The 23,285-nt window shown below is 47.2% G+C and overlaps 1 protein-coding gene across 2 annotated transcripts in view; it reads right to left on the bottom strand.

Annotated features, from left to right (window-relative positions):
* Nucleotides 1–23,285, bottom strand: part of STK26 (serine/threonine kinase 26) — a 501,049-nt gene that overhangs the window by 233,886 nt on the left and 243,878 nt on the right. For both annotated transcript variants that reach the window (XM_069612843.1, XM_069612842.1), the window contains exons 4-5: nucleotides 22,470–22,578; nucleotides 22,225–22,382 (exon numbers count right to left, since the gene is read on the bottom strand). In XM_069612843.1, coding sequence (XP_069468944.1) covers nucleotides 22,225–22,382; nucleotides 22,470–22,578 — 267 coding nt within the window. The remainder of the gene's footprint in view (nucleotides 1–22,224; nucleotides 22,383–22,469; nucleotides 22,579–23,285) is intronic.

Genomic DNA, 23,285 nt, shown 5'->3' on the forward strand with positions numbered 1-23,285 from the left:
GAAATGTAAATGAATTGGAATCATTCACCCGGTCCAAAACCATAAATCCACACGGGTTATAAATGTTACATGCAATTATGTATATTAAGACACTCCTTTAAAGAAAACAAAGGATTGTTGAAATTGAAAATCAAACTTTATATCAAAAAGGTGGTGCATACGGTAAAATCCAACATGGAGGCACATATATTATCAATAACATAATTAACACATACAAAAATTGAATGTAGAGTTCTTCAAATAATAAAAATAAAGAACAGTGCATGAAAGAAGAACTTAAACCAAATATAAATATTAACAAAAACCAGTTATTTATCACTTTGGTGCTCAATTTAAACCAAAAGCAAGGAATAGGGTTAAACTGAAAATCAATTACAATAATAATGACAGTGTTCTTGCTGAAAATTCAAAAGTTAAGCAAGTAATCAATGTTCTTTTACAATTATAATAAATTCCCAAAAATCAAGATTGTGTGTTGGGATTAGGTCTGCCAACGCATCCGGGGGAACAAACAAAAAAAAGGGGGAAGGGGGTTGGAGGAGCTTCGGGATGAAGTATCCTAGCCCATCGGTGGGCGATGCCACACAAAGATAGAGGTCCTAACTGGTGAAATGTTCTGTGGAGGACCTTGTGTCCCCTCAGAGTAGTAATGCGTTTCGGCGGAACAAGGTCAGTGGAGAAATACTCTTCGCTTTAGAGGAAAATATTCTGCCTTCATCAGGGCAGTAGATAGCAGGAGCCTGTGTTTGTGAAAGGGGAGAAGAGGATAAATAAAGAGAATGAGAGGTCAAAAGAGAGTGAAATCAACAAGAAGTGAAGAATAATTACCAGGTTACTCACCGTAGTGACCACCTTACTCCTAAGTCCATAGTCCCCTTTCCTCCACACTTATGGGACATCTCTCCGTCCTGTGGGACGGGACCGGAGCACTTTGTAAAAAGCATCCACATTTTTTCCAGAAATGTGTCCCTCCTCTCTTTCTTGCGTGGGGCCCGGCACACGGCCGTAACCCCGCCCACCTTGGCTCCACCCCGCTCATCACCCATCAGTCCTTTTCTATCGCAGGGTCCAAGACCCATTAGCAATAACAGAGGAACCTTATTAGAGGGGACGGCGGGCGTATGGAGGAAAGGGGACTATGGACTAGGAGTAAGGTGGTCACTACGGTGAGTAACCTGGTAATACTCCTACGTCCCGTCCACTTTCCTCCATACTTCTGGGAGATTTCCAAGCACTCCTTACAGGAACTATGGGTGGATGGAAATACCCCTTACTGAAACAGGTTCCTGGCCGAACTGAGCGTCAGCCCTAGAGCTCATACCGAGGCAGTAATGCTTACAGAAAGCAGATGGGGAGGCCCAGGTAGCCGCTCTAGCGATGGACTCCCAGGGAACATACTTCTGAAAAGCAACCGCAGCTGCCTTGCCTCGCACCTGATGTGCATGAATACCCTTAGGAGGTTTCAGCTTTTGGACGGTGAAAGATTCCGTGATACAGGCAGCAATCCATCTGGAAATGAGACGCCGGCCTGCCCTGGGGTTTACCGAAGGTCACAAACAGTTGGGGCGAGCTCCGAAGCTCGGCCATCCTGTCCAAGTAGAACTTAAGAGCTCTTCGGACATCCAGGCAGTGTAGAACCCTTTCCGCCTCCGAGGCAGGGTTCAGAAAAAAGACTGGAAGGGAAATCGACTGATTCAGATGGAATTCGGTCACTACCTTTGGAAGGAAAGCTGGGTTCGTCCGAAGGACTACCTTGTGAAAGACCAAGAAAGTATGCTCCACCGACAATGCCTGGAGCTCACTCACTCTCCTCGCTGACGTAACGGCGACCAGAAAGGACACTTTCCAGGACACGTACTCGAGGTCAACCGTAGCCATTGGCTCAAAAGGTTTATGGCACAGTGCCGTCAGGACTACGTTTAAGTCCCAGGGCGGGTGCAGACTACAAACCGGAGGGTAGATGCGTGTCAAACAAGCAAAATGTCTCTTCACCACCGGGTTAGTTAACAATAAGAACACCGGTCTGTAGAGAGATAGGCGGAAATCGCCGAGAGATAAGTCCTGCAGGACAAGACATGAACACCTGACTCTGCTAGGGAGGAGACAAAGGACAGCACCGTGTCAATCGTTGCCACCCTCGGGGCCAATTCTTTCTTCAAACACCAATGACAGAACCTGAGCCATTTACTCTTGTATTGGGATCTGGTCGAGGGTTTTCTGGCTGCCTGGATAATGTGCATGTTATCCGCAGACAAACCCAAAGGCTCTAGAGCCGTGAACTCAGGCACCATGCCGCCAAGTTGAGCGATTGTGGGGAGGGGTGCCACATCTGCTGTTCCCCTTGGTGAAGATCGGGAGTTACTGGTAACCTGATCAGCGGACACACCGACAGGTGTTGAAGTTCCGAGAACCAAAACCTGGCCGGCCACCACAGAGCTATCAGTAGAAGAGAACAGTCGACAGAACTCAACTTCCAAATTGCTCGATGAACCAGAGGAAGAGGCGGGAAGGCGTAAGCTCTCATGTTGTGCCATGGGATCTCGAGTGCGTCCCCCAGAGAGAAGGCTCCAAGCTCCCCTCTGGAGGCGTACTGAGGAAGCTTCTCGTTTACCGCCGTGGCGAAGAGGTCCACCTCCGGTGTGCCCCAACGCGGGAAAATCCATGATAGGCTCTCCGCCTTCAACTCCCACTCGTAGCTGACTACTGTCCGCCGGCTGAGGGCATCCGCTGTGACATTCAGCCGGCCCGGGATGTGCACTGCAAGCAGCCAGACCCCATGAAGCACAGCCCACTCCCAAATCTGGATGGAAAGGTCCACGAGAGGGGGAGACTTCGTTCCCCCTTGCTTGTTTATGTAGCACATTGACACTGCATTGTCCGTTCTTATGCGGACCACCTTGTTGACAATAAGAGGTCTGAACGCCTTGAGCGTCAGAAAAATCGCCAGAAGCTCCAGTTGATTTATGTGCAGGAGCTTGACCTGAGGTGACCAGAGGTCCGAGACCTGAAGAAGATATGTCGCACCCCACCCGAAAAGGGAGGAGTCCGTCGTGATCGTCACCATGGGGCTTGGGTCCTGAAACCCAAAACCCACTGACAGATTGCTGAGAGAAGACCACCAGTCCAGGTCCACTCATGGAATTCGGAATCATTATCCGTTTGGAATCCGGATCCACAGCCTGACGCCAGGAACTCCGAAGAGCCATCTGGGTCCGCCTCATTTTGAGACGAGCAAGAGGAAGAGCCCGCTCACACGAGGCCATGAGGCCCAGAAACCTCTAGAACCACCAGGCCGACATGCTCTCCGACTGCGTAAACATCTGACACGTGGCCAACAGATCTGCCATTCTGTCCCCGGTCAGATACACACGGCAGTCTATCGTGTTCCAACGAAAACCCAGGAAAGTCAAGTCCTGTGAGACCGTCATGGAGGATTTCCGCCAGTTCACTGACAGCCCAATATGGAACAGGAGCTGAAGGAGAGACTGGAGGTTGCCCGCTGCTGCCAACGGGCAGGGGCTGCGTAGGAGCCAGTCGTCCAAATAGGGATACACATGGATACCCTGGAGACGAAGATGGGCCGCGATCACCGAACTGAGGCCAAAAGGAAGAACCTGAAACTGGAAGTGCTCCTCTCCCAGAGAGAAACAGAGGTGTCTCCTGTGTGGGTTCCAAATCAGGATATGCATGTACGCATCCTGAAGATCCACCACGCTGAGTCAATCGCCTGCCTGCAACGAGGAGCGGATTTGGCCGGGCGTAATCATCTTGAATTTCTCTTGGGGTAGGGAAAGATTGAACTGGGAAAGGTCTAGGATGGTGCGCAGGCCAGCCTGGTTGGGTTTGGGCACCGTAAACAGCCGGGAGTAGAAGCCCTCCCCTCGCTCCCCAAGGGGAACGGGTTCCACAGCTCTGAGGAGCAGAAGTTTCTGAACCTCGGCCTTGAGGGAGGGTGAGCCGATAGCTGAAAAGGAGGGTTGAGGGGTGGGGTAAAGGTAAGCAGAAGCCCGCTGGAGCGACTGACAAGACCCATCTGTCTTCTGTGATGGTCTGCCACGCCTCCCAATGAGACGCAATGCATCCTCCCACTGCGGTCTTGTGCGAGCGCGGAAAACCCTCATTTGGGAGGTTTATCGGCGGCGGTGCCACCTGAACCTGATGAGGAGGCTGAGGAGCGGGAGAAATACCGCGTACACTGTTGTCTACGGCGGTTATTCCCGGCAAGAGTATCCACTCTGCGATTTTTGCAGTCGAGGAAGCCCCTAAAACCAGACAAAGGTCGACCTTGTGACAACGGCCTTTGAGTCTTGAAGGGAGGTTTAACCAGAACAGACAAAGATTTGGCCGTCTGAGTGCTGGGTTTGGTTTTGGTGAGCTCTACATCAGTAGAAGAGTGAAAAAGCTCCTTAATCTTCGACAGACCTCTCCACATCCGCATGTTAGCTCCCACCAAAATCAATTCTGCATTGGCCTGCCTGAGTTGCAAGGCCGAATTGGCAAAGATTTTCCTCCCTAGGGAGTCCAGGAGCTTGTCCTTTCCCAAGACATGAGTCGCCATCGCGGAGGAGGAAGCTGCAAATCTGGATTGCAACGTGGCTGCAGCCACCACTGTGGAGGAGGGAGGCGGACAAGACCCCAAGGCCACTTCTTCCGAGGAATGTAGCCTGTACCTTGCGGCAATCTTTTTATTTACAAAAAGTCCCGAGTGTGGCTTTTCCCAAACTCTTCGGACCTCGGCCAGAACGTCCTTCTGCAAGAACAGGCCAGTACACTCCAAAGGAGACAAGGTAAGGTGAACGCCCCAGAAAGCACACCCGCCTGCGGAGCAGGTGCCTCGGGCACCAGAACATCTAAGAAGCTCATCATGTCCAGTACCCGGTCATGGAAAGCTCTGGTAGAGCGGGGCAGGTCCTCGTTGTCCTGATCGCCTTGAGGGTCATCTGACAGGTCTGGCTCCTGCTGAGCCGAGTCAGACACTGCCTTGTCCACCGGGGACAATTGCGGCACAGGCGGAAGCGCAGGGGGAGGCACCACGGACAAGGCAGGCGCCGGCGGAACCACCGATGGGACGGGTGGAGCCAGAGGCGCGGGTGGACATATCTCCTTGAAAAGCCCCTTGAAATATTCCCTCATGGGGTCGGTGCGCATAAGCCCTTGAAATTTCCCGAAAAAGGCGTCCTCAGGAGATTGTTTCGGAACCTGAGGAGGCCTCTCATGAGGTGGACAAATCCAGGGACGCAACGGGGAAGGGTGCCACACAGGCCCCTCTGCCGACGTATCCACATAAATCAAGGGAGCCGCCCCCGCGGGCAATGAAACATTGTGCGGAAGAGGCATCCGGGCGTTCCAATCATAAACTGGCCGGTAAGGATGCGCAGAAGGGACCTTAGGTTCACCCGAAGGACCGAACCCTACACCAGGGGCCGATGGCGTAGTTGTAGGGGTAGTACCTAAAATGGCCGCTGTGGTCGTGGCGGGAACGGGCGCCATTTTGTCCTCATCTGAGGGGAACTGCGGCACATGAGGAAGTGAGGCAGGGGTCCCCTTCGATGGATCAGTGGTCTTAATTTTAGCCTTAACGTAAGGAACCTCGGCAGAGCCGGTACTATGAGGCCTGGAATGTTTCTGCGACATACCAACCGCCAACTGAGCCTTCGAACGAAGAGCCTCGGCACTGCCGGTAAAAGAAGAAACCACTGTCTTTGCCCCCTCAACAGATCTGCTGTCACCACAAGAGCGGGAACGGTGTGCTGTCACCGACAGGGCCTTGCCCGGCCCCTCAGAACTGTTGGTAGCCTTAGCCTGTGTACGAGGGACCTCAAACCTAGGCCCGGTAGAAGCCTTATCGGCAAGGGCCTCGAACATGCGTTCGGTAACCTCAAGCCCAGCCAAGACCTCGGGGCATACCCCGGTTTTGTTTTTGAGGGAAGCTGAAAGAATGGCCTCAGAGCAAGCTCCGGTACCCCACGACTCAGTAGAACTGGGTCTACACACAGCCCCCACAGGAGCGGCCTCTGAGTGTTAACACTCCGGTGATCACAGGCCCCTTACGGAGACCCTCGGAGAAAACTCTGGTAGAATTATTAGGCCCGACAGGCACCTCAGGGCGAACCTCGGTAACAGAGCGATCAACGCCCCTCCCGGCTCGAGAGGAACCCGGGAAGGTATCCCCCGGCAGGGGTGCTCTGAAAATCAAAGAACTTACTGGGAGTTTTTTCTTCTCATTGATGAACGCCTGAAAATGCGAAAGAGGAGTCCGTCCGAACACCTCCCACCGCTCCAACCGACTTTGAAGAGCCTGGACCGAAAGGGAGTCGCAGTAAAAACAGGAGTCCCAACGGTGTTCCGGACCCAAACACTCTAAACAAAGAGGATGGGGATCCGCCCTCGCGAAGCGACGGTGACACGATGAACAGTCTGGAAAATCTAGTTTAAAAGACGTAGATGGACTAGTAAACGAACGCTAGCGAGAGCCAGAGAGGGGAAAAACGGAAGAAAATCTTCGAGGATGCAAGTGCATCCGGCCCCGATCGTGCGGAGAAAAGGACTGAAGGGTGATGCACAGGGCGGAGCCAAGGTGGGCGGGGTTACGGCCACGTGCCGGACCCCGCGCAGGAAAGAGGGACAAATTTTAGGAAAACATTTTGATGCTTTTTACAAAGTGCTCCGGTCTCGTCCCACAGGACGGAGAGATGTCCCATAAGTATGGAGGAAAGGGGACGGGACGCAGGAGTATCTATACATTCGAATCTGCATGCAAGCAAAATGCAATAGTCTGGGTGCAGAACACCGTCCATGGTCCTATCTGCAATGTATCTCATAGCCAAGTCTAAATATCCATAAAGATAGGGAGTCCTCTGGTGCACTGCCGATACCCCCCCCCCCCTATTGGAAAAAAAGATAATGGCATTGGGTCCCCTATGGGAAAGCAGCGCATGGGTCCCTGTGCAAAACACGCCGGTCCGAAAGACAGGGGTCAAGGTGAGAGAAGCAGGGCAGGCTTAGTGGATAGGGAATCAATTAACTATAACAAGTAATCAAAAACCAAGCCGGTCAGGGCTTGGCCGTTATAAATGTGTATGCAGTATACACACAATCCCAAGTGGAGGAGTAAGGAAAAGCTTGAAGAACTCATTTAATCCAGTTATCATAGGACAGACCAGCAGTCTGGGACCTGAAAGGGAGATGTGACCGTATGTGTATTTGGATAATGAAAAACCATGTGGGGTGGTATAAACTACCAGTGGGCTGGGGAGTATGGTGGCATGGAAATTTACCTGAAATTTACCTGAAATATGTCCTCGCGTGGAAATATTTGGAGAAGAAAAGTAAAATCCTGTTAGGAAGAGGGCTTATGTGTCCCCGTTGTGGGAGTTGTAGGCTGTAAGAACATCGAGTTTTTTGTCTCTTCACAGGTGTCCCGATGCGTGGTGCTACAAGGGAAGCCGGCAGAGAAATCGAAGAAGAAATGAAAGTCGGGCCAAAATGAGTGCCCGTATATGTAGCGGGTGCAGTGTCAGCCGCATGAGTGACAGGAGCCGATTGGTGTTAGCTGTAAGGAAGGAGAATGAAGCTCTGGCCGATGGCTACAAATGAGGGAAAGTGGAGTGTCTGCTGTGTGTGTCCCTCGTTGGAACCTGCTGTGTGAATGAAGGCAAAAGCCGTAAAAAAGAAGGCGAAAGGATGGTTGTCAGAGCAACCGTACTGCACGTTCGGCTGCGGCGCGTAGGGAGGTGCCTGCTGTGAGCAAGGTGCCCAATGGGAAATCTCCAAGTTGAAGAGTGACAGGTGGGCGTGCGTCCCTGCCAACCAATGGTGCCGGAGAGGGATGGGAGGCGAGGGACACGTGGTGCTGCCGGTTTTAGAAAGTTGCTGGCAGCCCGTGAAACGGGTGATCTATCGCCTACCAGAGCCGCCAATTGCTTGCAGTGTAGTAAAGGAGAGCTCTCGACTCGCAGGGAGAGGTCCCAGCTGCCGGAGGGAACACCGGGAATGTCCCATGTGATCCTTGGAAGTCAAGGAAAAGCACCGCCTTAAACCAGAGGTCGGTGTATGTGGACAGCTCTCCTCTGTATCCTAACCAGCCTTATAGATCGTCTCCAAGCTTTGCACTGTAAAATGTTACGATACGCTCACTGTAACCCAGAGCAAAAGAATGTCCTTTTAACCAAGTCACCTCCATGCAAGAGCGCCTCGATGCCTCTGGGCTGCTTGTGCGCTTTATAAATGTAAAATAATTATAGGCCACACCTATTCATGGGGAGTAAAACCAACATTTAATTTTTGATTACTTCCAGTAATGCAAGGGTAGTAGACCCTGTCAGTTATGCAGCGGCACTCAGCAATGAAATCACATAAGCAACTAACCCTGTTACCAGGATACTTTTCTGAATAGTGAAACACAGATTCAAGGCACAGTATATACCTAGAACTACTTTGAGGATAACAGTTATTCTAGGTGAGGAAGACCTTTTTGGTGTAATATACAATTACAGTTGCTTTTTAGCTCATTGTAACAAGTCTAAAATGGGCAATAACTTTACACTGATTTAGGAATGCACCTAGAAGACCAAGGTCAGCTACATCTACAGAACATTTTAAGAATGGCACACTACAATTCTAGGCAGGTCAGGTAAAACCTAATGTTGTAATACTATTAAAGTTGCTTTTCAAATCAGAGGAATACAGATTAAAGCAATAACCATTTTATTCTAGGATGGCTCACAGCTAATTCAAGGTAAGTAAAACATATATACTTTTTAAAGGAGCTATCAGCAACTAAAAAGGTAGGTATAAACCGAAGACTTAACATCTGTATAAAACAGACCACAGAAAGCAATACCCAGTGTTACACTTCATGAATGACTCAATGTTCTTCTGGGTAGGTAAAACCTAAGGCAGACTTATAAACAGGCTGTAAAGAAGGTTAGAGGAAGCAAGGCCCAGTTATACATATACACCTATTCTCTGAAAGAAATACTGAAGCCAACAGCATTGCTTTTGGGAAAGAGACATAACCAATTCACAGGTGAGTAAAATAACCTTGCAACACACATTCAAGATAAGAACTTTTGTAACTGCCCACTCCCAGAGTTACAGTTACCAACTAACTTTCACAAGTAAGTACTTTTAAACACTTGCTATTCTTTTCAAGACAGAATCCTTTACTTATCCAGTCCTTCCCTAGTCTACTGCATGAGTTCACTCAGAAGCAGAAGAGGGATCCTAGTGGTCAAGGCAGGGTGCAAGAGCTCTGTTGCAGACAAAAGTCAGAGTTCCTGTGGAAGACTGTGCAAACAAGTTGTTTTTTTTTTAAAGTTAGTTACAGTCCAGGGACTTCTGAGAAGACACCCTAGGATGATTCCAGCAGTGGGCCTGGGTGAACTGGATGAGAGGACTCCCAATCACAAGAAATACCTCAAAGCCATACAGAAATCACAAAGGCTTAAGGCAAGTAAATACTTCAGCCAACGGAGAAGAGTTGCAGCAAGACGACTTCTGGATCTACAACCAAAAACCTGGTCATTGAAATCATCCTGAAGACAGAAGACCGAACACTGGAAGGGCTTCTGCAGCAGGGATCACGGGGGAAGGCTCTTGGCAAGAGGATCTTCACATGGTTTCCACACCACAGAAGAAAAGGTTGCAATGGGGAAGACTTGAGGATCTGCAGCCACAAACCTGGTTGCTGAATTTCTTGTCATGAAAACTGAACACAGGCCACTGGAAGGGATTCTGAAACAGGGATCAATGTGGAAGACTCCAGTCAAGATGGAAATCCCTCTTTGCTATTTGGGAACTGTAGTTCACTCATGTACATGAAAGAGAAATTAACATGGAAGCCCAAGGGGAAACCCAGCCGAAGCAAAAGCTGTAGGAAACTAACTTCAACCATACACTATGGAAGGACATAAAAAGGTCACCCATAAAAAGAGTAAAAGACTAAGTGAAACAGGAAAAAGATTTCCCTTCACCTAGGGACAAAGTAAATTAGTTACCTAGTCAAAGCAAAACGTTCCGAGGTTGACACAGGTCAGGTAGATGCATCATTGATATGAAAATCTTACTTAAACAATCGCTGATAAATGTAATATTGGGGATGTGGATTGTTACAATACTTGATAATGCCCTTGACAAGAGCAAGAGTGGATAGGACGCTGTAATATTCAGCCACATACATCTGTTGGAGGCATTTGTCCTGGCAGATGTCTGGGGATATTACACCTGAGGTCCAAAGTATTGAATTATGGGACTGTTAGGTAAAAATGTGTGCAGTCCAACTGGTGTGGGACTACACAAGACTCATCTCTAGGTATTAGGTAACCAACATTTTAATAAAGGCCTGTACTACACAAGTTGGTGTTGACTGAGCAGCCAGGCTTATTTTAAGAGGGGTAATGTGAGCTGTAGAGTTGTACAATGAAATCAGTAAATGCAGATATCCAAGTAAACACTTACACACTAAATGTTATGTTATACATTATTTATACACAAGGATACAGCATTCTTTAAAAAGCAGTAATTGGCTGTAACATTAATCCCAAGTTAGGATTCAATTACAAAAAGTGAAAAATAAAGCAGGTGAGTAATTCATTCATATGTTACATATGTTCCAGCACCCAGAGGGGTTGTCAGTTGAGGTCATAGCATTTATATATATCACCTTTGGAATGACATGCATTACTTACCGTAATAGCATTTCAGATGATTGTGTCTGCTTAGATTCACATGCTGTGCATATGGTCTGACAGTTTTGTACATTTTTAACAACTATAAAGGTTTGCATGGGCAAAAAGTCAGAAAAATGCTACCACCAAAGGTTTGCACCTTTGGTGGTAGCATTTTTTGCCCTTGCAAACCTTTACGGTAAGTAAAATTTAAAAAAATAATGCGGTGGCGTCCCCCGCAACACCCTGCTCACTATAACACAGTATTGTGAGCGGGATTTGCGGGGGAAACCCCTGCAGCCCCCGTAAAAGAAAAAAAAAAAAAAAAGAAAATGGCCCTGTGGCACTGGTTCCCGATCACAGAAGTGAAAGGGAACTGGCGCCGCAGGGAACCAGCATGAAGACAAGGTAAGTGGGGTTTGTTTATGTTGGGGTGTGGGTGGGGTAGTGTACGTGTTTTTCGCATGAGAAAGGTGCAAACTTTTGGTAGTTAGCAGCTTTCTCATGCTAATTTTCCGGCCGTGGCAAATTCAACCGCGGTCAGATCACGTGGATTCCCATCCGACATCCAGTGGTAACGGCAGAGTATTGCATCTCGTCTTTTGGGGACCGAAAAGGGACGTCGGCATAGGCGTGTCTAACACTATCCCCATCGTGATGTGTAGTGTACCCAAAATCCTTCACACGCTGAGGTCCCTCCAATTGTATTTTTTCTGCCATGAGGGAGCCCAAGGCTATTGTGAGCGAGTACATGAAGAGAGAAAGTAGTAAGAAGTCTATGGTCCTTCCACCCCGAGTGGGGAGGTAGGGAAGGCACACGCGAATCTAAGCAGATACAATCATCAAAAATGCTATTACGGTAAGTAATGCATGTCTTCTGATGCTTGTTAATCTGCTTAGACTAGCAAGCAGTACCCGGAGTTGGAGGCGGGTTGTGAGAAGGTACTGCTTGTCCCACCTGAGAATCAGACCTAGAATGAGTGTCTAAGCAATAGTGTTTTGTAAAGGTGTGTACAGAACTCCAGGTTGCAGCTTTGCAAATGGACTCTACGGTAACATTTGCAATGAATGCTATGGACGCCCCAGTGCCCAGAGTAGAATGTGCTCTAGGCCTGAAGGGCAGTTCTCTCATAGCAAGAGAAATGTAGGGTGATGCATTTGACAATCCACCTTGAGATAGCTGATTTAGAGACAGGATCCCCCACTCTAACGGCTGCCACTGAAACAAAAAAAATTGGTTTGTTTTCCTCAGTGGTTTCGTTCTTTCCAGGTAGAACATGACTGCCCAGCGCACATCTAGTGTGTGTAGGCTTCTTTCGGCCATGCTAGTGTGATTCTGGAAAATGGTAGGTAGTTCAATCGATTGGTTCACATGGAACTTCGAGATGAATTTGGGCGCGAATCTGGGATGAGTGCGCAGAACTACCTTATCTCTGTGGACTGAAACAAAGGGGTCTAGAACAGAAAGGGCCTGTAGTTCGCTAACCCTTCTGATATAAGATGGCCTTCCTAGTGGCTATAACTTCTAAGTAATGTCTTTTAGACTTGCTTTATGCATTGGCTCAAAGGGAGATCCCATGAGCCTGGTTAAAACCACATTTAGATCCCGTCCAGGAGCTGGGTGAGAAATGGGAGGATAAATCCTCTGAACCCCTTCCATAAAGGCCTTAATCACTGGTATCTTCCACCACAACACCTTTTGTTGTGATGTGGTGTAGGCTGAAAGAGCAGCCAGGTGAACCTTTAGGGAATTGAAGACCAACCCTGTGTCCAACAAATGGGTTACGTACAGCACAATGTGTGTGGGTGAGCAATCGATGGGATTGACACCCTTGGTATTACACCAGATGGCAAAATGTTCCATTTGCTGGCATAGCAATAACGGACATTAGATGTTCTAGCTTCCCCAAGTATGGCCATGCACCTCTGAGGGAGCTGTAGGTGTCCAAACTATGACCTCAGGAGCCAGGATGATATATTCAGAGTTTGTGGGCATGGGTATAGGCCCCCCCCACTGTCCTGAAACAAGATGTTGTACGGGCAGGGTAGTTTTACTGGTGGGTAGAGGGACATTTCCATTAGATGAGCGAACCAGGGTTGGCGGGCCCACATGGGAGCCACCAGTATCATGGTAACTGGTTAACTGGTTCCTGGTGCATCTTGTGGACTGTCTTGTTGAGAAGGGGAGTGCGGGGGGAGGGGGTATTTATCGTAGACAAATTTCCCTGACCAGGTTATCCAGAGACTGTTACACTTGGAGTGGTTCTGGGGGTACTTGGAGGCGTAGTCTTGGCATTGGGCGTTCTCCTGAGCCGCGAACAGGTCGATCTCTGGGAAGCCCCATTCTGCAATTACGGACACGATTCGTGCATATGCCATTCGTATTCTATGGGCAGAGGGAAATCTCTGCTGAGCACATCTGCCAGAAGATGGAGTTCCCCTGGAAAATGTTGGGACAACAAACATCTTGTGTTTGAGAGCCCACATCCAAATGTTTTGGGACAGCTTGGATATCCCTGAGAGTGAGTGACCCCCTGTTTGTTCAGGTAACACATGGCTGTAGTGCTGTTTGTTAGAATCAGCACTGCCTTCCCTTGTAGTTGCATATGAAAGGCCTTTAGTGCCTTGAACCCGGCTAATAGCTCTATTAAATTTGTATGGCTCGACGCTACTTGTGGGGACCACAATCCAGGTGCTGTCTGCTGAAGCAGGTGAGCCCTCCACCCAGTGAGAGATGAGTCTGTCGTGAGAGGGGCTTCCATTGCAGGGGTGGTGAAGGTTTTCCCCCTTCAAGAGCAAGAGGTTTTCCCTTGACCATCAATGCGGAGAGAGAGAACAAGGGCTGGCGAGACAACTACCAGATCTTCCCATTGTCCGCTGGCCTGACACCACTGGCTGTTGAGCCACTCTTGCATGGGACACATGCGCAGCCGCACATGGGGAACCAAGTATATTCATGGCGCCATCATTCCTAGCAAACGCATGGCTTTGCGCACCGTCACCTCCCGACTGGCTACATATTGAGGGATCTGAAAAAGCATGTTCTGAACCCTGTCCTTGGAGGGGAAGACGAGGCAGTCTTTCGTCCGGATTAGAGCTCCAAGAAATTGTTTTATTTGACTGGTGACTAGACTGGATTGTCTCTCATTGATAGATAAACCCAGACTGAACAGAAGGTCTACGGCCTTTTAGGTATTCAAAAAACATGTGTCATACGAGTCCCCTGTTATGAGCCATTCGTCGAGGTAAGGGTAAACCGGGATGGATAGTCTGCGCAGGTGTGCTGCTGCTACTGCCAGGACCTTTGTAAACACCCTTGCGCCGATGCGATGCCGAAGGGGAGCACCTTGAATTGGTAATGCCTGTCCTCTATCATGAACCTTAGATATTTCTTGTGCACTGGCAACATTGAAATATGAAAGTATGCATCTTTCATGTCCAATGTTGCTATGTAGTCCCCCCTGTTTCAACAGTGGGATCCCCTCCTGTAGCGTTACCAGGCAAAGCGTTTGATGTTTTATGAACTTGTTCGCTGGGCGCAGGTCTAGAACAGGGCGCATGGTGAGGTCCTTTTTGGTTACAAGGAATAAATACCCTTGTTTATCTGAAGAATAGGGACGGCTTCTATAGTGTTCTTTCCCAGCAGCGCTTCCAACTCTTGATTCAGGATCTCCAGATGGTCCGGTGATAGGCGCAGTGAGCGTGGATGTATGAATTGTGGAGTTCGAGCGAATTCCACGCAGTACCCATGGGTGACCGTCTTTATGACCCACTGGTCTGAAGTATCCCCTCCCAAGCTGTGAGAAAAGATGTTCAGCGACCCCCCGACATGGAAGGAGACCTGGATCTGCTGGTAATTTCTGACCGGAGGCCACAGCTGCTCTAGGATTGGGGCCTCGACCTCTGGCTTTGCCGCATCGCTGACCCCTTGGTGGGTAGTATGCGGGGCTTCCTGAAGTTTTTCCAGCATTAAAGTTTCCCGTGCTATAGTTCTGACTTCCAGGTACAGCCCTCAAAAGGACAGATGAGAATTACCACCCGTCTGGGAGGGGGGTGAGGTTTTTGAGTAATCTGTTGCAGGGACTTAAGAGTCTCATGCTCTTTTTTGGCCGTTTCCAAGGCCTCATAGACCGCCTTTCCGTAGAGGTTAGTTTCTTCAGTGGGTTTGTTGATGAGAGCAGCCTGTGTCTCAGGCTTGAAACCCGAGTTACGAAGCCAAGCGTGCCGCTTCAGTAAAGTGCCCTGGGCCAGAGACCTGCCTGCTGTCTCAGCAGTGTCCAGAGTGTTCTTTATTACATTCTGGTCTACTTGCCTGCCTTCGGCCACAATGGTGAGAATCCTGGACCCGACGGGTCTGGGAATTCCTGAGACCTTCCTGTACTAGGTTCTAAAGAGCCTCTGCATAACTCGCCAGCAGCGTAGTTTTATTTTCTATGCGTGTAGTATATGTAGCAGCTGAGGTAACCCGCTTACCCAAGCCATACAACCACTTGGGATTCTTTATCCGGAGGCACCTCCCCCGTAGCATGGGGTACTCCTGCCCGTTTCCGGGTGGTAGTCACTGCCAGGGAGTCAGGGTGGCATGCCCTTTAATGTATTGAGGGTCCGAAGGAGCTGGCCGAAATCGCTTTTCCACTCTTGGGTTCACTGCCCGGGTCTGAGCTGGCAACACCAGGGAGGGGGCCAATCTTATTTTAACAGAATTAAGGAGGGGAATGGCCTGGCTTGAGGGGGGGTTTCTCCTTGAGAATGTCCTCCACAAGGTCCTGCTAGGGTACTGCTTCTGGAGTAGTGATTTGGAAGTGATCTGCTGCCTTCCTTAAAATGGCATTGAAGGCCATTTGGCAGTCTACAGGCGAGGCCTGGCGAGCCGGGGTGGACGGAGGAGAATCCAGGCACAGAACATTAGTGGCGTGATCTTGTTGGGGGGAGCGTCCATGTGTCCGTCTCCACTTGCTGGGTTTCTTCCCAATTGTCCGTGGTATCTGCCTGGTCCTCATTGTAGCCCTGCAGGAAGGAAGGTTCTTAATCTTCACTGTAAAATGTTCTGATAAGTGTCCATCTGGACGAGGTCTTCATGATGGATGGGAACCGAGGGCTGATCTTCTTGGAAACGTGTAGCCGATTTAAGATTAGGTTCTCCACGAGATCTTTTCGGGGAAGGATGTTCAGAAAATTGATAATTTTGTCAAGACGATCAATGCACCCTTCAAATTTCTCCCTTGTCCATTTAGAGGAACCAGAAGGGCCTACGGGTGGAAAAATGTTGTCTTCTACCCCTTGGCGCTGAAATTTGTAACTCACAGTGTTCGAAAGATGATCCCAACTGTCCTCGTAGGTCTCGCGAGAATCGGGCACCATGGCGTATCTATAGATTAGCCCACGGCCTGCCCCATGTTTTTCGACGCAGTAGGTATCAGCCCAACCGCCGAAGTAATTCTTGCGATACTGTGTTCAATCACCGCCGAATCGGCATGAGTGAGTTGGTCCGAAGGTCTATCGGTACATTTACCGCCGACCACAGCGTTAGAGGGCCTAGCAGTAGGTTTCTCGCCTTGAGGCCTAGTCGTAGATTTTGGGCCTATTGGGCATTTAGGGACCGTCGAAAGTCCGCAATTTGACGTGGAAACCTGATTTAGGGGTAGCGCCCTTGTTTGTTTTGAAATGCCCAGTCGCAAAACGCTGCTGCGGATGTGGGGAAGGCTGCTGATCTGAACGATAAGAGGAATTTTGACAGCCCTGCTGGCGATTTCACCTTTTTCGACGTACCTGTGAAATAGGTGGAGGTTTAGTGTAATGCTTCATTGTACACCCCTGTTGCCAGGTATTGTCCCTGGAGCGAGACTAGTGTCAGGCCTTGAAGGGTCGGGGACGGGCGTGGTGGACCTAGAAGTGTCCGCCTCGAGGTGTATAACATCCGCAACGGATGTTTGGTCATCGGAGGTGCCCCCGTCACTTTCGGCGGGTGTGGTGGTGGGGGAAGAGGGTGCTGCCCGCGACATACCGTACGTGGCCCACCGCTTTACATGGCGCTCCTTAAGGGTTTTAGGCCGAAGGAGTTTACAAGCCGCACACCGCTTCTCATCGTGATCTAAGGGGATCACCACATTCTGTGTTTGTCCTTCCACGGGTATCTGACCCTACACTTGGGGGAAGAACCTACATGGAGTCTTTTCCATAGCGAAAGGTGTAAACAAAGATGACCAGACCTAGAGGGCAACGAGGGGGAAAGGAAAGCCATAACAAAGATATGGCCACCCCGACTCCTCTCCCTACTGTGAAGGCCGGCCAGAGGGCACGGCCACGTGGATGCTTCAGCCGCCAGATCTTAGGTGCCGATATCTACCGTAGACAAATCAGCAGTCTTCGAAGTTGTTCCTGCCGTCGAAGTGACTTAAAGGGGGAATAACCGACAAGTCGGTTTAAAATAAACAATGTATCCTATGTAAGAGCTCCGCTATAGGGCGACCAGTTATCTGGGTGGAAAAAAACAATCTGAGGGACCTCGGCGAGTGAGGGATTTTGGGTACACTATAAGTCACGATAGGGATAGTGTTACAGACACACCTATGCAGACATCCCCTTTCGGTCCCCGAAAGACAAGACGCAGTACTCTGCGGTTACCACTGGATGTCAGACCATATGCACAGCATGTGATTCTAAGCAGATTAACAAGCATCAGAAACATAAGATTAAGGACAACAAACATTGTGCAGTTTTAAGTGCAGGTAGGCGGTACTGCCAGCTCGTACTCAGAATGTGGCCAAGATGGGTGAAGTGCTAGAGTGGATACAGCGGATGCGAGGGGTAAAGATTAGTTAGCAGGCAGATGAAAGGTAGGTTAAGAGGGTAACTGATGCAAGAAGGTAGGCTTTTAATGTGTTTTTGTACAACTGAGAATGCTTGTACAGTTGGATAAGGAGGATGGATACAGTGGTGCCTTTACGTAGATATATTTGGGAACCAGGAGATGAAATTAAAATCTGGACCACTTTTGCATCATCAGCCATCCAGTCTGGTGACAGTATAAGGAAGTAGGTGGGAAGTGAGGGAGTTCAAAGTGTCCTTGTAGCTAAGTTGAAGATCTTGTCAAGAGGACAAAGCATAGTTGGGGAGACCAAAGAGGATGCTGGAACAGTAGTCCAGTTTGGAGAAGACAAGAGTGGTTAAGAGATGCTTGGCAGTGTTGAAAGGAAAGAGGTGCCCAATCTTCCTAATATTTAGGAGGTTGAGGCGAGCTGCTATTACCGCACGGGATGAAAGTAGAGAAGAGTCATAGATGACACCCAGGTTTCTAGCTGAAAATGAAAGGGGAAGAGAACCAGGTGGGAACTGGCTAGGCAGAGGAAGAAATGAGAGTGTGCTTTTAGCATGGGAAAAAAAAGCCCCTCTTTTGATAGAGTTTTAACCTAAGAGTGTGTGAAGCCATCCAATATTTAATGGCAGAGAGAGTGGGAAATGTTGCTAGAGAGATCAAAGGAGAGTTTGGGAAGAGAGATGATGATGATGATTTGGGCGTCGTCCACAAACAGTTGGTATGAGAATGCAAGGTAGTGCTCCAAGAACAGAGGTGCAGAGTGTAAAAAGGCGTGGACCCAAGAAAGAGCCTTGTGGAACACCAACGGTTAGAGATTAACTACTTTACTGCTCAACCCCGATAATTCGTACATATTGCAGATCATATCACCCATTTACTTTAATCAATGTTGATGCTATTAACTAGGTTAGGTAACTTGCCACTGGGTTACTGCTGTAAATCGCCACCCTTGTCCATTACAACCAGACTGCATTAACTCCCCAAAGTTCCACTTTATTGAACCTCTGTATATTTTGATTTTTGTCGCAAATATCAGAGCATGTATGGATGCATGCATGCTATGGCTGCCAACTTCGATATGGAAAAAGCAATTGCTTCAATTTCCTACCACACATGGGTTTTGTACTTACAAAATGACTGACAGTTCTTTAATCATTTGTATTATTACATCATTTAAACAAGTCAACTGTTCCATGCTATTTTGTTAGTTTCCCCATCTTCTCTAAAGTGTGTATTCCCCAAGAAAAGATGGTGTAACTTTTTATGCTTGTCTCAATGTAGCACGCATATTGGTGCATTTCAAATTTAAAGCTACTGAACGCACACACTTTTAGGGAATTTCCTGAAGCATGGTTTGGCGGTGAGGTGCTACACCTTCAAGAGTAGACTCTTCTTCTGCCTCTTGTTGTTGTTTGTGTAAAGACACCTCAATATAGTGCTGAACCGCACTGGCATTAGCATTGGCCCTAAAAGGACTTCACACTGGTTGGATGGCTTGATCTTGGATGGCTTGATCTTTCAGATCTGTAGCTAGCTAGCATACAGTTGAAAAGGGGGAAGATGAAATTACCCTCAGTGAGTTGGATGCTTTTATATTGTGTAAACAATGCGTCAACCACTGCTTTTCCAAACAGCATGTGCCTGTCACACAGCATATCAACGATTACTGTTTGAACTACGGGTGAAATCAATTCCTTAAAACAAGAGTTTCTTAAATACTAGTCAAATAGCTGCAAGCCTGAAGTTTCAGGTGGCTCTAGATTAGTCTTAATGTGTCTCTTGCACAAATGTGGCATGCACCCTCAGGTAATAGCTTCACATCTGGCACCACTGTCTGCTATTGTAGCTAGCTCGTATATCTAGCAAGTAGTTCCTCAGAATCTGCAATGCAGATATTGCATACTGATGAAGTGGATACACTGCAGCCTGCTGTGTAAGGTTTTTGCTCCCTCCATACAGATGAGGAAGATGCTTCAGTTAGGATTGTGAATGCCAGCATAGGAGTTTGGGGGCCAAGTTTATATAATTTCTCTATCTTGGCATCCACAATCCTAACTGTAGCGTGTGCAAGCATAGTATCCCTTCACGGTTTATTCAAACCACAATAGGTAGCAATAGCCTTGGTGTTGAACTGAAAGTTCCCTTCATAAAATCTGTCGTGCTCATCTTTGTGTTGCAAAACTGTAGGAGCCCCTCTACTAAAACAAATAACCTGCTCTCTAGGATGGGTTCCTCCTCTCCCCATCTTCCTGTAACTTGATATTAAACATATACATAGCTGCTCTCCTGTGAACTGTGCATCAAGTTATTTCATTACCATTAGGGTATGATAAAATAAGGCACTCTTCCAGTGCCACCCCATGAGAATCCACTAGTTAATTTATTCTGATTCTCAAAATTGCTCTTTGGTAATAGTAAAATATTCTGAGAATGTAGTTCCTCCTCTACAACATTGGCTGTATACTACTAGTTTGCTCTCTAAGGAATTAACATGGATCAGCATGTACTCATTTATGCCTTAAGAATAGGGCTTTTGAATTAATGTACGTATTCAGGCTGTGTAGCGCCCTCAAATAAGACATTAATTCGGTAGAGCCCAAAACAGTTGCTTGGGCAAAAAAAAAAAAGCCCGAGTTTCAGTGGCTAAAGTGTGCCATTTAAGCGTCTATAAACTCTCAATCTTGGCCCTCGAGATCTGTCGCTTTGATGAGATGGCACTGGTATTTGACATTGAAATGGTGGCCATGGTCCCGAAATCTCAGCTCAATTTTATGTGGTATCAAAATAAGCAGTATTAAAACCTGCTGTGCTTAAGGGCCCAAAACATATTTACCCTTTCATTGAAAACTCCTTCCCTCAAGGATACAGGTGGCAAAAAAAAAAATAATAAGTTATTCACAGTCCCCGGGATGCATATCTACCTATACTTTCTAAAGGGTTCATGATTTTTGGTACCTTCACTCCTTGAATGAGTTTCGAAACCAAAGGTCCAGATGTGAGATTTTTCAGCTCCTCTACCCAAAGGTTGATGCATATTTGTACTTTGGGTAAAGGTGCAAGTTACTTCACACATACATCTTGGGTAACATCTTAATTTTTTCAATGCTTTTTTGCCATCTTGCAACTTGAAAATGCTGTACTATTAGAATCTTAAGGGAGGTATCAGGGTTGGGGGCTGCTCTTGTTTCGACATAGTGGTCTATAGCCTCTTTTTAGGAGTATGTAGACAAATTCATGTTACTCTGCATTGTCGGCACATCGAAACCAGCCCCCCAACTGGTTTGTTTCAGCCGAGTCTTCAACCAACAATGTTGTGTGATTTTTTTTATCTTGAATGTATAACCAGTCATGCCCATGGTGCTCTCGTTATCACATGGTAGGCAACAAAAGCACAATCTTTGCATGTCTTTACACAGGAAACAGGGGTCCATCCCTGGAAAATGTCTGGTCCATGACCAGAAAAACCCTATGAACACATGGAATTAACAAAAAGGTTTACATTAGTTTATACACAATCTCCTCCAAAAGGATAACCTGAACAATGGGGTCTCTTGCCCTCTTATCAAGGTCCAGCAATCAGGCAGCCCATGGAGAAGAAACTGCTGCAGCCTTGAAACTTCTCCTCTACTGTCTTCTTCCATGACTGCACCAGATATTTACAGATTCTATTTTTAACTAACAGCTACTTGTTTGGAGCATTTGAGATGCACATGTATGTTACAGGAATCTAGTTGCTGGTCTACCCAATGTTTACACACACATGGTGTATGCAAGAGTTGTTTCCAAGCTATTCCTGCTCTGCTTTTAGGGTACTGAAAGCTACTGAAGTAGCGACTGTGGGTTCACCTCCCATGTTGATGACCATTTCAAACGTTTGAAAAACTATGAAATATTCTGGACCAACCGCTACATACAAACTTCTGCACAGCATGTGAACATGAAACAGATTAATGTTGCAAATTATTTGTCAAGAATATTGTTTAACAGCTACAATGTGGTCACAAATAGCTTGTGGACCCGCGTTGTCCTTGTCTTGATCGAGTGGCGTTTCAAGTGCCCTGAATTATATTGCTGTTGTCCTCTTGTTGGCAAGTCTTGCTTCAGTTTGCTCTGGCATCTCATTTGCCCTAAAGAAAGTTGCTCTGGTCCTCCTGTCAGCAAGTCGTGCTGCCATTTGTTTCAAAAACTCGATATTGATTTTTGCTTTACATCAGATGGAGCTTTTCCAAGTGATGTTCGTTTTATGAGGCATGTTTCAGTCACTCAATGGCTTCAGCACATTTGAGAAAATGTCCAAGAAAGATTGATTGTACTCTCCTCGTGAATGAACTTAACGGTAACCTTGCCATTTCCCATATTTGGAGTGGCATGAAAGAAATTGCATTTTTTATTGCCTTTAAAAATGCTTTAATAAACACTTTCGAACTGTATATAGTAGTAATACATTTCTTAAGGAATAACCAACACATCGAACATTTTGCTACAGACACTTTTCAAAATGTTGCCTCCTAGTTTCTACTGTAGTGACTCGGGGTGAGCATCAGTAAATTAGGGTGTCTACGGAGTGCATTTTTTGCATTCAAACAGACTACAATCTTGCCCCAGACAAATGAGGAATCCATTCAAAATTTGGTAGCAGTGGGTTCAACGGTGTGGATTTGTATAGCCGGACAATCGCAAACAAATACATTCCGCTTTATGGATAAAGATATCAAATTTGATTAATGGCAAATAACTTACCTTTGAGTCATATGCGGATTGCTGTATAACCTCAGGAGCCATCCAGAATGGGGTGCCTACAAACGTATTCCTCTTAATTTGCGTATCGGTCAGCTGCCCAGCCACACCAAAATCTGCAAGTTTGACTTCTCCTTGCTCGGACAATAAGACATTTGCAGCTGAAAAAGAAAACAAAAAAATAAAATATGAGGTCTTCCAGGAAATAATTACTTTGAGAACGTTTTTATCAGCAGAGGCATGCTTACCTTTGATATCCCTGTGAATTTTCTTCTCAGAATGTAGGTAGTCAAGGCCTTTCATAATCTCTTTTAGCATTGTAGCAATCTGAAATTCATCAAATGGCCCTGCACGCAGCTAAAATAGAAAAATGTAAACAAACAGTGTTGCCATTGGTCCAAAGGGAAGTTTAATCAGTATGGTCTACATAAAGACCAAGCATGACCTTGGACTTTGCAAGTAGAAATCTGAACCTGGGGCCAGCGGAGGGAGGAGCATTTACAAAATTAGACCTCTGAAATTGTAAATTGCAAAAATGAAACATTTCATCAAAAATTAAGATCTCCAGTTAATGGCCCGCTAAGCACATTGGGAGTTTGATATACTATAATGATTACAATATATACCAAACAGCTCAGTGGTCTGAATGCTGCATGATTACTGGTAGGCTGCTGGGCAATAGCTACTAGAGATCAATAAATATTCAGAATGGCAGCCTCACCCATCGCCTTGAAAAACATTTCACTGTAATGAAGGAAGATTCATTCTCAATCGCCATGAAAAAAAAATCGCACAATTCTCTTGGCGGCGTTAGATCCTTCAACCCCGTTAAAGTGGCATCAATTACATTCAAATACACATTTAATTTAATTCAAAGGCCAAAAGGTTAACAATATGGCTGCACCGAAGTAACCCTAGACTGAAAACTTGTGCCATCAAGGTGGAACAGTCTTACCCATCCTAAAAATAAAACATTGATACAACTCAAAACCCCAGACATCTACTGCCCCCATTTAACTCCTTCTCCAATATTCCTAGGTTTTAGAATGTGTGGTACCCAGGGA

This window comes from Ambystoma mexicanum, chromosome 5p (assembly GCF_040938575.1).
Source record: "Ambystoma mexicanum isolate Mex_15411 chromosome 5p, UKY_AmexF1_1, whole genome shotgun sequence".
Classification (NCBI taxonomy): Eukaryota; Metazoa; Chordata; class Amphibia; order Caudata; family Ambystomatidae; genus Ambystoma; species Ambystoma mexicanum.